This window comes from Austrofundulus limnaeus, unplaced genomic scaffold (genome assembly GCF_001266775.1).
Source record: "Austrofundulus limnaeus strain Quisiro unplaced genomic scaffold, Austrofundulus_limnaeus-1.0 Scaffold119, whole genome shotgun sequence".
Lineage (NCBI taxonomy): Eukaryota > Metazoa > Chordata > Actinopteri > Cyprinodontiformes > Rivulidae > Austrofundulus > Austrofundulus limnaeus.
In genome coordinates this window covers 1,015,045-1,029,481 of record NW_013952521.1, presented here as the reverse complement: position 1 = coordinate 1,029,481, position 14,437 = coordinate 1,015,045, and the positions used below count along the sequence as shown (strand labels likewise).

At 38.9% G+C, this 14,437-nt stretch overlaps 1 protein-coding gene across 3 annotated transcripts in view; it reads left to right on the top strand.

Moving 5' to 3' along the window:
- Positions 1-14,437, top strand: part of LOC106521999 (corticotropin-releasing factor receptor 1) — a 100,835-nt gene that overhangs the window by 15,494 nt on the left and 70,904 nt on the right. For 2 of the 3 annotated variants that reach the window (XM_014014820.1, XM_014014818.1), the window contains exon 1: positions 9,106-9,793. The exons of the other annotated variant lie outside the window; for it this stretch is intronic. In XM_014014820.1, the coding sequence (XP_013870274.1) occupies positions 9,764-9,793 (30 nt within the window). In that variant the 5' untranslated portion in view covers positions 9,106-9,763. Of the gene's footprint in view, positions 1-9,105; positions 9,794-14,437 lie in introns of those variants that run through there. 3 annotated transcript variants of the gene reach the window in all.

The window sequence follows — 14,437 nt, the reverse complement described above, 5'->3', positions numbered from 1 at the left end:
TTTACAAATAAAGAAGTACAAAGGTTTACAAATGAAGTACTTGATTAGGTTTACAAATAAAGAAGTACTTGGTTAGATTTATGTATTAAAAGCTGTGATTATGTTTACAAATAAAAATTACTTGTGTATTAAAAACTATTTGGTTAAATTTACAAATAAAGAAGTACTTGGTTAGATTTATGAGTTAAAACTACACAGTTAGGTTTAGGAAAACACAATGGGAAATAAACATTTAGATAAAAGGCAGGAGTATCCATCAGAACAAGTCAAAGTAAAGCTAATATTGTGAGAAAATTACACTTCAGTTGTATTTTTGCTGATCTTTACTTCCTGCTGTGAACACAAACCTGAAAACATCATTTTACGCTACGATGGTTGTAGTTCTCTGGCTGCAGAAGCTGCTGTCATGTAGTTCTAAATCACTATTGATTCTTTTTCTGCTTTGCTCAACATCTGTAGAATAAATTTTATTACCTCTTAGAAACATTTCTTCAGCACAAACCAATCAGATTTATTTGAAAAGCAAACATCTAAAGCAACAAAACTTGCTGAATTTTAGATGTTCGTGTCTCTACAGGATGAGAATCATCAGCTGAGGCGGAACATTAACAGGATAACACGTTTCATTCATCCTCTGAAATGAGTTCAGCTGGAGCTTTAACACGAAGAAACGATCCATAATTCTGCCGACTCATTAGGTTTTTATTCAAGTGATTATTAGGAGCTGATTGGTTCTCATCATCCAGATTCGAGTCTTTTCTATCAAATCTGAGCCGCTCGTTAAAAACGTCGTAATTTCTTCTGAAATACAGAACAAGTGAGGGGAAATTAAACAGAAATTTCATTTTCTAAAGTCAAAAAGGGGAACTTTGATGAGTTTGTGTTTTTGAAAGACGTCTAGTTGTTTGATTTTTAAAAAAACATGAATTGGTTTGTTAATAGTTTACATAAAAAAGCAAAAAGTATCAATATTTCATGTTTAAATAACTGATTTTATGATGCAAGATTGACTGAAGTGACTCCAACAGTTAATCAGCTGAAAAATGACTTTCAGAGAATTTAATCAAAATGTGTCTTGTGGAATATTTTGCTAACAGACAGGCCAATGGTAAATGCCAAGGTTTAATTAAAAATTTTACACTCTGAGTAGTATTTGTGGATGACTCTCAGCTACTACAACACCAAATTTTAGTTCAACGTCTGTAAAGTGTCAACTAATAGGAGGCGTGTTTATGTAAACGGTGGTGAACTCTACAAAATAAAACAGGAAGGATAGTTTACTGGTAAAATAAAAAGTGAATAAATTAAATGCAGTGGTGGGCACAGCTAACCAGCAGGCTAACTTCACTAATCCACTAAACAAGAATTTTCTAGCTCCGCTAACACAAAACGGCTGGACAAGTAAAAAATTAGCTAAAGCTAAGCGCTAACCGCTGTTGTTAGTTTGATTTTATTGGTTTAATTTGAAGGTGGGTGGGGTCATTAGTGACAAATCAGCCAAACCAAACCAAAGTTATAACTCTGTCTAACTCGTGATAGGCCCTACTTCCAGTTTAACCCTTTCAGAATAAAACCATTTCTAGCTCAAGTTTGCATTTTTATAAATACTGTTTTGAGTCAGTCAAGCAACAAATAGCTGATAATTTCTCTACCATTTTGTATATGTCAGTTTTTGTATTTTTAATTTAAGTCGTGTTAAATGTTTTTGTATTTCTTTTTACACTCTTATTTTGAAGTTCAGCTGCTAAAGATGCTACATGCTACACTCACGGCCTAACACATCCACTGCTTCTAAGAAGGGATATATTGTACATGATTCCGAGTAAATAGAATAAAAATAGAAGTTTTGCACATTTTTGTGACTTACATTTAGCGGAAACTAATTTAGCAGAAGCTAATTGGTTCGCTAATTGGCCGGTGGGCGGAATACTTCGAAGACCTCCTCAATCCCACCAACATGCCTTCTGTTGAGGAAGCTGAGCCWGGGGACTTTGGGTTGGGCTCTCCAATCTCTGGGGACGAGGTCRCTRAGGTGGTCAAAAAGCTCCTCGGTGGMAGGGCCCCGGGGGTGGATGAGATCCRCCYGGAGTTCCTYAARGCTCTGGATGTTGTAGGGTTGTGTTGGCTYACGCGACTCTGCAATATCGCATGGACATCGGGGGTAGTCCCCCTGGATTGGCAGACTGGGGTGGTGGTCCCCCTGTTTAAAAAGGGGGACCGGAGGGTGTGCTCCAATTACAGGGGGGTCACACTCTTAAGCCTCCCTGGTAAGGTCTATTCRGGGGTCCTGGAGAGGAGGGTCCGTCGGATAGTCGAACCTCGGATTCAGGAAGAGCAGTGTGGTTTTCGTCCTGGTCGTGGAACAYTGGACCAGCTCTACACCCTCAGCAGGGTCCTGGAGGGTGCATGGGAGTTCACCCAACCTGTCTACATGTATTTTGTGGACTTGGAGAAGGCGTTCGACCGTGTCCCAAGGGGGGCCTTGTGGGGGGTTCTCCGGGAGTATGGGGTACCGGGCCCTTTGATACGGGCTGTCAGGTCCTTGTACGACCGGTGTCAGAGTCTGGTCCGCATTGCCGGCAGTAAGTCGGACTCGTTTCCGGTGAGAGTTGGACTCCACCAAGGCTGCCCTTTTTCACCGATTCTGTTCATTACTTTCATGGACAGAATTTCTGGGCGCAGCCGAGGTGTTGAGGGGCTCCGTTTTGGTGGTCTTAGGATCGCATCTCTGCTTTTTGCAGATGATGTGGTCCTGTTGGCTTCATCGGAACGAGATCTGCAGCTCTCACTGGAGCGGTTCACAACCGAGTGCGAAGCGGCCAGGATGAAGCTCAGTGCCTCCAAATCCGAGGCCATTGTCTTGAGCCGGAAAAGGGTAGAGTGCCTTCTCCGGGTCAGGGGGGTCGCCCTGTCTCAAGTGGAGGAGTTTAAGTATCTGGGGATCTTGTTCACGAATGGGGGAAGAAGGGAGCGGGAGATCGACAGGCGGATTGGTGCAGCGTCTGCTGTAAAGCGGGCGCTGTACCGGTCCGTCGTGGTGAAGAGAGAGCTGAGTCAGAAAGCGAAGCTCTCGATTTACCGGTCGATCTACGTTCCTACCATCATCTATGGTCATGAGCTTTGGGTCATGACCRAAAGAACGAGGTCCCGGATACAAGCGGCCGAAATGGGTTTCCTCCACAGGGTGGCTGGACTCTCCCTTAGAGATAGGGTGAGAAGCTCGGTCATCCGGGAGGGACTCAGAGTAGAGCCGCTGCTCCTCCACGTCGAGAGGAGCCAGCTGAGGTGGCTCGGGCATCTGGTAAGGATGTCTCCTGGACGCCTCCCTGGTGAGGTGCTCCGGGCACGTCCCAACGGGAGGAGGCCCCGAGGAAGACCCAGGACACGCTGGAGGGACTATGTCTCTCGGCTGGCTTGGGAACGCCTTGGAGTTCCCCCGGAGGAGCTGGAAGAAGTGGCTGGGGAGAGGGAGGTCTGGGCCTCCCTTCTGAAGCTGCTGCCCCCCTCGACCCGACCCCGGATAGGCAGAAGAAAATGTATGTATGGATGGATGGATGGATGGATGGATGGATGGATGGATGGATGGATGGATGGATGGATGGATAATTGGTTCGCTTACAGTTCACAAAGTTAGCAAAAAAGCTAATCTGCTAAATTAGAGGCTAGTTCAGCTGTTAGCGAATTGGAGGAACTGTGCCCACTACTGATAAACACAAAAATCCAAGACAAATTTGGCCTAAATTATGAAGATATTTACGTTTAAAAAAACACAAAGTTTTAAGTTTTAGTATCAGATGCAGATTTGTGTGAAAGTGTCGTCTTTATAAAACATGTCCCAACTCATCCCAGTATCTCATCTCCACGTCAGAGAGACGAGCCGGACCCTGAGCGGTCCAATCACATGTTGATTACATAAACACCCTCTTGCCTCTTCATCCCTGTTGATTAGAAAGAAATTGGGTTTCCGATTAGACCAGGACCAGGAGCAGAGCTCCTCCGGCTGCAGAAAGAAAGGATTTAATAGAAAAGGTCTTACACAACCGCCTTCAGCAAATCCAGCTTCTCGGAAACCTCCAAAACAAATATTTGTGTCGGAGCGTGCCGGACACCTGTCAGGTGGAGATGATTCTCTTTAGCACCTCTCAGGTGTGAATCCTGAAGGTGCACAGCATCCTGTAGCCTTCGGTGAAACAGAATCTGGACCAGAAAACCCAGTTTGCTGTGGTCTATATGAGCCGGCACCATCAGGGGAAGAAGCTGTCACCTTGGATTAAAGCATTGTTTTAATAAAAGCCTGCTGTACGTCACTGAGTCTAAAGAAAGCGTTTTGTGTGCTGAAAGCCTCGGCGGTGCAGATATTAGCATCCCTGGCGTGTGACTGTCGCATCAAATCATTTAATGTGTGAAAAATTCATTTGGATTTGAATTAAAAAGGACAGAAGCACCAAAGGGAGCTGGTCTCAAATGCTTCAAAACCTTAAGAGCCCACAGAATAATATTACCTGTTTTTGTCCGGTTTATAATTTAAATCATTTTTTTTTTTTTTCACCCCAAGGATTTCGACCAAAGATTTTCTCCTCACCGGTTTCAGAATAGAAATGAATCTCAGAGGCATGAAGAACTTAAAGCAGCTACAATACTTCATTTAACATTTATGTGCGTATTAATATGTATAACATGGAAGGAGGTGCTCAGAATGACGACCTGCAATTTATATTATTGTAATCTTTTTCTGTAAATTATATCAAGTGCGTTATGACTTAGTTTCTACCAGTTTCAGTCAAATCAAAGTTTATTTTAGCTTTGACTTAGCATTCTGCTTTTTTTTAGCTTTGCTTAGCATGTAGTTACTGTTTTACCTAACATTTTATTACTTTTAGATTTTACCTAGTATTTTAGCTTTGACAGCATTCTGCTTCTTTTAGCTTTACTAGCATGTAGCTACTGTTTTATCTAACATTTTATTACTTTTAGATTTTACCTAGCATTTTAGCTTTGATTTAGCATTCTGTTTCTTTTAGCTTTACTTAGCATGTAGCTACTGTTTTACCTAACATTTTATTACTTTTAGATTTTACCTAGCATTTAGCTTATTTTAGCTTTTAACTAGCATTAGGCTTCTATTAGCTATTACTAAGCATTTTGCTATGTTTGGCTTTTACTTAGCTTTTTTTTTTTTTACTTTTAGCTTTCACCTAAAATTTAGCCTCTTTTAGAATTTACCTAGCATTCTGCTTCGTTTAGCTTTACCAAGCATAGTTTTTTGTCTTTTACCTAGCATTCTGCTATATTTGGGTTTTACATGACATGTTTTTTTAGCTTTTAGTCTGCATTTAGTTTAATTTGTCTTTTACTTAGAAGTCTGCTTATTTTAGCGTTACCTGGTATTTTTCTTCTTTCGGCTTTTAGCCAGCATTTAACTTCTATTAGCCACGAACAAGCATTTTGCTAAGTTTGCTGTTTACTTAGCATTTTGTTAATTTTACCATTTAGCTTCTTTTAAGTTTTAAGTAGCATTTTGCGTGTTTTAGCTTTATGTAAAATCTAGCAACCTTTGCCTTTTTAGCTCTTACGCAACATTTAACTTTTTTGGCTCTTATCTGTAGCATTTTGCTTAGTTTTGTCTTTTACTTAGCATTTTGTTACATTTTTTTTTTAGGATATTTTAGCATTTACCTACCACTTGGTATACTGTATTTGACTTTTGCTTAGCGTGTTGTTTCTTTTAACTTTTACATAACATCTAGCTTAGCTTAGCCTTTAATATTTTGTAACATTTAGCTTTAATCTAGTATTTAGCTTATTTTAGCTTTACAAGCATCTAGTTATGGCTTTTACCGTTTGGCTTTTATCTAGCTTTTAGTTTATTTTCGCTTTACCAGCAGTTTTACTTTTTTATCCAGTATTCTGATTCTTTTACCTGCAACAACTCAGTTTTATCTTCATCAAACTATCAACTGAATAATTTGGCAGAAACTCCAGTTTCTCTGTAAAAATCCAGTGTTTGACAGTGAAACAGATTCTGTCACTTCAGTTTTTCTGTTTGGATCTGAAGAATTAAAAAAAATAGTTTGTGAACCTCTGTGTTCTGATTATTTAAAAGTTAAGAGCAGTAAAGTTCTGCAGTAAAGCTCGTAAAAACAAGAAATATAACTTTCCTGTAATAAAACAGGAGGTGTTGTGAACAGTGAACAGGTGTTTTTACAGCCTGCAGGCGCCGACATGACGACAGAAATTACACATATTTAAATGGAAACATGGAAGGGACTCATTTCTTTCAGCTAAATATAAATAAACATTTCTTGTTAAAGCCTTCAGCAGTTTGTAAAACTGTCAAAAAGAAAAACACTTTTTATTAATGTTTCCCGGATAAAAGTTGCTGTGCTGGTTTTCCATATAAGTTTCTTTCCTTTACATTTTATCAATTATTAAACATCATGGTTTAACTGAAAACAGTATCTGACGTCCACGATCTGTTGAAAAATGACATTTTACCAGACGGACGTGGAGGAACATGACCCCACCTCACCCCAGAAAGAAAAACAGTTTTTTTTTCCGTAAATTGATGGATTTATAGTTGGGTGAAGTTGTGTCGTGAGACCCGGTTGTGCAATAAAAACTGAAACAGACTCATTTATTTTCACATCCTGATAAAAACTGTTTTTAGTTTCACAGATTATTCAGTCTAAGTACGAACTATGCCTGTAAACATACGGTTGTTTACCTGCAACAACTAATCAGAGCTGCTGCATTAAATTTACGTCATGTTTTTATTTGTGATTTGTTTTCCTGATGTTTAGTTCTGTAAATCTGTGAGTTTCAGCTGTTTTCAGCATCTGTCAGTGTTTCTGTGTCCCGGATTGGAGGCTGAACTTAAGGAGCTGTTGTAAAAACTTCTGGACTTTATTTACGAAAACAAAATGGCTGACTTGGCGACAACTACACAAAATTTATCACACGTAGAAAAACCCAACATGGTGCCAAACAGCAGGAATAGTGAAAACTGGGACAAAAGGAGCCGATAAGATGGATGGAAACAGACTAAATGAAAACAGGGAGCAGGTGCGAGTGGGTGGGGCTAAACTGAGAATGAAGGCTGATGATTGGACGCAGAGGTGGTTGCTGGGAAAGTATTGATCTGATACCAAGTAAATACAGAGTTAGTATCATAATGTTGATACTTTTTACTTGAAACGTGATGTTAATTAAATAATTGTGATTTCTTTATTTACAGTCAGTTACTGTAAAACAGGACAAATATTTAAAGCAAATAAAATGATTTTTACTAACTACAACAAAATAAAACAATGCAACAGTGTAAAAATTATAAAGTAATCCCCCATTACCTTCTACATAACTTGATTATAAAAAACATTACTGATGCAAAATAACAAAAAAACGTAACAATGTAATAAAATATAAAAGCAACAATAAAAATCCATTACACATGGGCATGATGTAGAGGACTCCAAACAATTTGGAGTCTCTTACTGACTTTATTTTTGTTTTATTTGTGAAAAATAAAGTCCKCTGTGCAAATAGTGTATGTCACTGGTATCGATCCAATACTGACTGATACTAATCGGTAGATCGATCAATAACCATCCTTAGTCGAAACACTGAGGCCTTAKAGCAGGGGCGCCCAAACATTTTCCCCGAGAGGGCCAAAATGAAAATCTATCCATGGCTGCGGCCCAGATGCAGTTATATAATACATGAAATACAAATACTTTTTAAAGTAAAGTCATTTATTTTGAACAATTAAGCTGTGCAATGGCCCTCTTTTGTTTTAGTCTGTGCACTTGGAGAATGTCTGCCATACGCACAAGTAGCAAAGGCTCATGGGACATTTYATAAATTGATAAAATATGAGTTTTAGTGTCCTTATAAAGTGTGCAAATCTACATGTGGGGTTAAATCTGATCTAAATATTTCTTGTTGTCATTTCATGTTTCATGTAAATAAATCAAAGATATGTCAGCACCATGAATAAAAACTACCTTCACTACAGCCATTTTATCTGGCCCGCGGGCCCCACTTTGGGCTCCTCTGCCTTAGACGGCTATACAAAAGCCCCAGGTCCAATGAGCCCCCCCAAGTACATTTTTAAAAAATAATATAAAAAATTGATTTCAAATCATTTGTTACATTTATAATTTATGATTTAATGCAACAAAATAAATTTAAAATGTTAAATAATTACTCTGTTACTGTGTCCTCCACCCCGACCAACCAACACAGAATACTAAAATGTCCAATCCAACTTTATTTGTAAATCACTTTTTGCACCAAAGTGCTGCAGAATCAGCACTGCAACACAGCTCGTACAAAAACAAACTCAATCACAATTCAAATAGGAAAAAAAAACACAGAAAAATAAAAGCAGGTAAGAAAACACAAAGTAAAAACAAGGAATAAAAACAATAAAATGCCTAAAACCTAATTTAAAATCTAGAATAAAAACAAAAAAATAAATCTACACAACCCCTTACAAACCTTAAAAATGTCAACTATAATCATTCAGCTGCAATGTTTATATTTAAGATTTAACTTTTAGATTTTACTTTTAAATTTAACATTTAGTAAAAACAGTGAGCTAAATAACAAAAAGTCAGCAGTTTTTAAACTGGATTTTATACTCAGAAAGTGAGCTAAATTACATTTTGAACATTTTATTCTTGACTCCTCAGCTCTTCTAACTCACTAATCAACCCTCTGATATTTACTGATACTCTGAACTAAGAAATGTTTACATTTAACTTAGTGTTATAAATCAAGAAATAAAGTCCATTTTATAGACATTAAACACACTTTAGAGATTAGAACAAGACTGAATCCCTTGTTCAAATCTTGTATATTTTCCATGGATCATGTTGACATATTTAGTTGTGATGTTGCTCTTTATTTGAGTAAATGTGTTTTTCAGGGTTGGTTTTTGCTGCCACCTATAGCCTTAAAACAAGCTGCTTTAGTGTTTTACTCCCGGCTCCCTGCAGTCATCAGACTCTGTAATTAAAACTTTAATTAGAAGAAAAGAGTTAATTATTTCAGATTGTTTGCAGGTTTCAGTGAATGGACTCCTGGGCCAGAACTGTTCCGACTCTCTGGACCATCTGTCCGTGTGAGACCGGAGCCAGAACTGTCCAGCTGAGGGTCGGGACACATGTTTGTTTATTTGTATTAAAAATAGAAGCTGGACTCGGTTGTGCAGTGAGGGTTCTGGTCCCGGTTCTGGTCGGGTTTGTTTGTGCTGAGCTGTGCAGCAGCAGGGTGCAGGTCGCACACATGGATTAGGGGATCAGCACTGGAGGAATGGACCGGTTCCTCTCCGGAGCCACACAACGTGGGCGGCGCGTCGACRCTCTGCGCCACAGACGGCTCCGGCACCAGAACCCGGATCCGGAGCTGCGGGGACGTGCAGCTTCTGGGTCAGACCGAACGCGCCAGAGAGAGCAGGGGAGTCCCGGTCCGGTMCCGATGGTTCTGGTTCTGTGAAGGGCGGGACGGGCTGCTTCTTTTTCGCGCACATAAACCCATCAGAACCGGGAGGACCGGGTCCATCAGCGCGTGAGGTGGAGAAGAAACGGAACCAGCTCTGATTTCTGCGCGTCTTTTTCTGCGTCTTTTGGCCAAAAACCAGGTTCCTGTTCCTGATTTAAACTCCGAGGATTAATGAATGAATGAATTGATTTAATCCAGATTTAATCCGGGAATTGGTTGACCCGTTTGACTGACTGATAAAAGGATGTGAAGAGGTGTGGAGATGCGTCACAGATGCTTTTTTCTGCTTCAGGTAAGTTTTTTCTTTCAGTTTTTAGGTTTGAATGAAAGTCTGCATCATGTTTCAGATTACTGCAGATTTTAATCCTGATGCTGAGGCTTTAATCCCCTCATCCCACCCAGGATGTCAGGAAACGGACTCCAAACAGCAGAGCGTTGAGGGTTTTAGTCAAACTGGACCGGCTGGACTCTTAAAAAACACTGAAACTGAACTCGGTGCTGATGCTGAGAAATGTGGACCTGACGAACCGGAAGTTCTGAAGGTTTCCYCTCAGCACAGCCCTGACCTCAGAGGTCCGGTTCTGTTGGGTCCCAGCTGAGGGGACAATGAGGACACCTGATCTGAAGGTGCTGCAGGACCACCACACACCTCTGTTGGGTTTTCAGAACCCACAKGCTCGCCTGATCAGGTCCAAAGTGAAGGTTCTGAAGAAAATAAAACCCTCTCAGAACTCAGTTCTCAGGTTTAAAACTGTGAGATTAGAAAAACAAATCACAATAATTTAGGTTATTGCAATAATATCGTGATTTTAGAGCGTTTCCATCTTCTCAGCTCTGTTTCATCTGCATATTTACACATAATTTATCAGATTATTATTTTTTTTTTCATTCATTTTGTTTTTGCAGTATGGTTGGAAAACTTCATGATTTTAATCTTWATTGATCAGTTTTCCTTGTATGGCACTGCCTTTATACATTTTAAAACAGTTTAGACACTAAAGTTCAAATCTTTGTTGAAAGTCCAATTTCACAATAATCGTTCAAATCTCTTCGACGTGTGGCTCTGCGGCAACTTGAGTAATTAATATCTTACCTGTTGCAGGTAGCTGTTTGAACGCTCTCAGTTTGGAGGAATAAAATTTTATTTTGACTAGATCTAATAACTAAAGGCTGGTTTGAATGGAGTCAGGTCCAAAGTGGATTACTGGTGTTTTAAAACAGCTCCTAAAATACTAAAATATTCGAGCTTAACGTTGTTTATATACTCATGTCTGCAGAGCTGAGACTCTGACTCTTAAAAATTCAACACGGCAAAAATCGAACGTTTTGGCTTCAAGTCTGGGTCATAAAAATAAAGATTTCTTCAATCTGTGGTAATGTTTATGTCCAGACTGGTAGCTCATCACCAGACGAGGTTTAAATAAAAAAAGTGAACTATCGTTTTACATTTAGATTTTTGTTGTATTATTGATCACGTTAGCCCATTTTCAGTTGAGCTAATTGTTTATATCCTGCTTGAAACCTAAATTCTCTTCGAACAGGTTGATTTGAGACGTTTGGGAATTTAAAAAAAGCGTTTTTTTTCTTTCTTTTTTTTACATTTTAAATGTCACTTTTCCRTTTTCACCAGAAGAAATGATGTCACGGAGCTCACAGGAGAGTCGCAGCACCTCTTTGTCGAAAAAGAAAAGAAATCTGCTTGAGTTTGATCATCTGAGACGAGCACTTTGTCATTCGGGGCACTTAGACTGAGAACATGATGTCGATGTCACGCCGTGTTGAATCTGGAGTCACTGCAGGGTGGGGTGGTCCCTGTTTTGTTTACTCTGAGCGGCTTGGAGATAAAGATCGCTGCCTTTCGCAGGCAAGAAGAAGGTATTTCTAAGCACAAATACGGAGGAAAAACAAGCTTAAAATAGTTTCTAGTTGTCAAAAACAAACTTAAAAATCACTGTTCAAGTCGGCTACAAGATGAAATTGAAAATGTTCAGACTGCCCACCTTTAACCCACATCTCTGTTTCACCTTTATTCACGCTCACAAGTGTTCCGCTCAGTCTCGTTCCTCAGCGTGTCCGGGTCAAAGGATACTATGTAAAATATGCCAGAAGAATATTCAGCTGTGAACAGATCCAAACCGCTGCCCGACTTTAATTACAGGCACAAACACAGAAGAAGCAAAGCAGATTTACATTTAATGCAAAATGTAAATTCTCAAGGAGATGTCGACAGATGCTCTGTCACCAAGACTTCCCAGGAATATGATCAAACCAGAATAAAACATGGCAGAAAATAAAAAAAAGAAAAGCGTGCTGTATAGTGAAAAAAACATAACCACATAAAATACTTTAATAAGCTCAAAATATGTATGAAATGAGGCACAAAATGTGTGTAACAGAGACAGGGGTTGGATTAGTAGAGTCTGTGGACTGCAGCATGTTTTAATGCTCGGCCTCGGGCAGCAGTTTGAGTATTTTAACTTTCCCACTTGGGAAGACTTTCCCTCTTCGCTCCACTGCTTTTTCATGGGATCCTCATTGGGCAGAAACATACAAAACAAATGTCTGTCGCCTGAGAGCCAACAGATTTTATCATAGTGGCTTATTTAAAGCCCCCTCACACATTTTTAAAAAGAAATAATAAAGCAAACATACACGTTTTCACTGATTTTTGCAGTTATGATTTACCAAACTTAAATAAAATCATCAATAGTGATGAAAGTGTTCTTAAACTATGTGCAAAAATAACTTAAATAATACAAGTAAAACTTCAATCTGATAKTTTATTTAAGGTTGCAAACAAGGTTTAGTTTGTCATAAAATGAAAACCTTAAAATGACTAAAAATGTGATGTCGTTGTATTATTCTGTTATATATGAAAACCATAGTATTCCAGTATTATGCTGTGCTGTCACTGTATTCCAGTATTAAAAACATGGTGTCACAATACTCTGGTATTTAGGTAAACTACGGTACAGTATTCAGGTATTTAACTAAACCGTGGTGTCACAGTTCAATAGKATTAAGGTAAATTTTGGTGTTACATATATTCCGTTATTAAAGTAGACTGTGATGTCACAGTATTTTACTATTTAAATAAACCRTAGTGTCATGGTGTTCTGGTATTCAAGTAAACCGTGTGTCACGGTATTTCAGTAAATAAGTAAACCATAATATCATGGTGTTCCAGTATTTAAGTAAACCGGGGTGTCACTGTATTCCAGTATTAAAAACATGGTGTTCACAGTACTCTGGTATTTAGGTAAACTACAGTATGTTACAGCATTCCGGTATTAAAGTAGACTGTGGTGTCACAGTATTTAAGTAAACCGTAGTGTTATGGTGTTCCGGTATTTAAATAAACCATGGTATCACAGTATTCTGGTATTCTAGTAAATCATGGTATCACGGTATTCTGGTATTCTAGTAAACCATGGTGCCACGGTATTCTGGTATTCTAGTAAACCATGGCATCACGGTATTCTGGTATTCTAGTAAACCATGGCATCACGGTATTCTGGTATTCTAGTAAACCATGGTGCCACGGTATTCCGGTATTGAAGTAAACTGTAATGTCTTCATATTCTGGTACTTAAATAAACCATGGTGTTATGTATTCTGCATTTAAGAAGGTTGTTATGTGACAATATACAGATAATAAATGTCACAGTTTTCTGTGTTTAAGAAGATCACGGTGTTACTCTTGTCCAAAATATAAGAGATTATGGTGTCATAGTATTCTGATATTAAATATAATTGTAGCATCATAGTATTTTGGTATTTAAAGAAACGTGTCACAGTGGTTTCATGGTTATCTGGTATTTAAGAAATCATCAGCATAGCAATAACTTGTATGGAGTGGTCTTTATTTTCAGTTAACAGGAAGTGTTTTGTGTCAGGAAATAGTCAAATAAGCCTGATAAACCCAAGTACCATGTAGAATGATACTACAACCCCTGGCAAAACGCCAGGGGTTGTAGTATCAGAATCACCAGTCTTGGATGAGCACACATTCTGACATTTCATTCTGTAAAACATACTCAGATCAAAAAACATGATACAATAATCATTGTAATCATTCCAAAGTGCAACTTGTTGACTTTCAGGAACACTCAAAGAAATGAAAACATGGAAGTCAGTGAATGTTACTTTTATTGACCAAGCACAGGGGAAAAAAAAATGGAATCACTCAATTCTGAGGAAAAAAGTATGGAATCACTSAAATTGGAGGTAKAAAACAAGGACACACCCAGTCAATTTCCTTTCCCTAAATGGACACCTGCCTCAGATTAGATCTGCTCGTTAGTCTGCAGTTAAAAACACCTGCAGTCATGACACCTTGAAGGGCTGCTGGACGAAGTGGAGTGGCAAGAACCATGGCTCCARCAAGAGAAATGTCTCTTGAAACAAAAGAGAGGATTGTGAAACTTCTTGAAGATGGTAACTCTTCACGCATGTTTGCTAAAGATGTGGGCAGTTCATAGTCAGCTGTATCCAAGATATGGACCAAATACAAACAGCATGGAATGGTTGTTAAAGCCAAGCGTACCGGTAGACCAAGAAAGACATCAAAGCATCAAGACAMACAACTTAAGGCCATTTGTCTTGAAAACTGAAAAAGTACAACTAAACAGATGAAGCATAAATGGGAGGAAGCTGGAGCCAATGTATGTGACCAAACTGTAAGAAAACACCTAAAGGAAATGGGATTTCAATACAGGAAAGCTAAAAGAAAACCAACATAGACACCTAAACAAAAAAAGAACAAGACTGCAGTGGGCTAAGGAGAGGTAATCATGGACTGTGGATGACTGGATGAAAGTTATCTTCAGTGATGAGTCAAGAATCTGCATTGGACAAGGAGATGATGCTGGAACCTTTCTTTGGTGCCGTTCCAGTGAGATTTATGAAGAGGACTGCCTGAAGAAAACAACCAAAT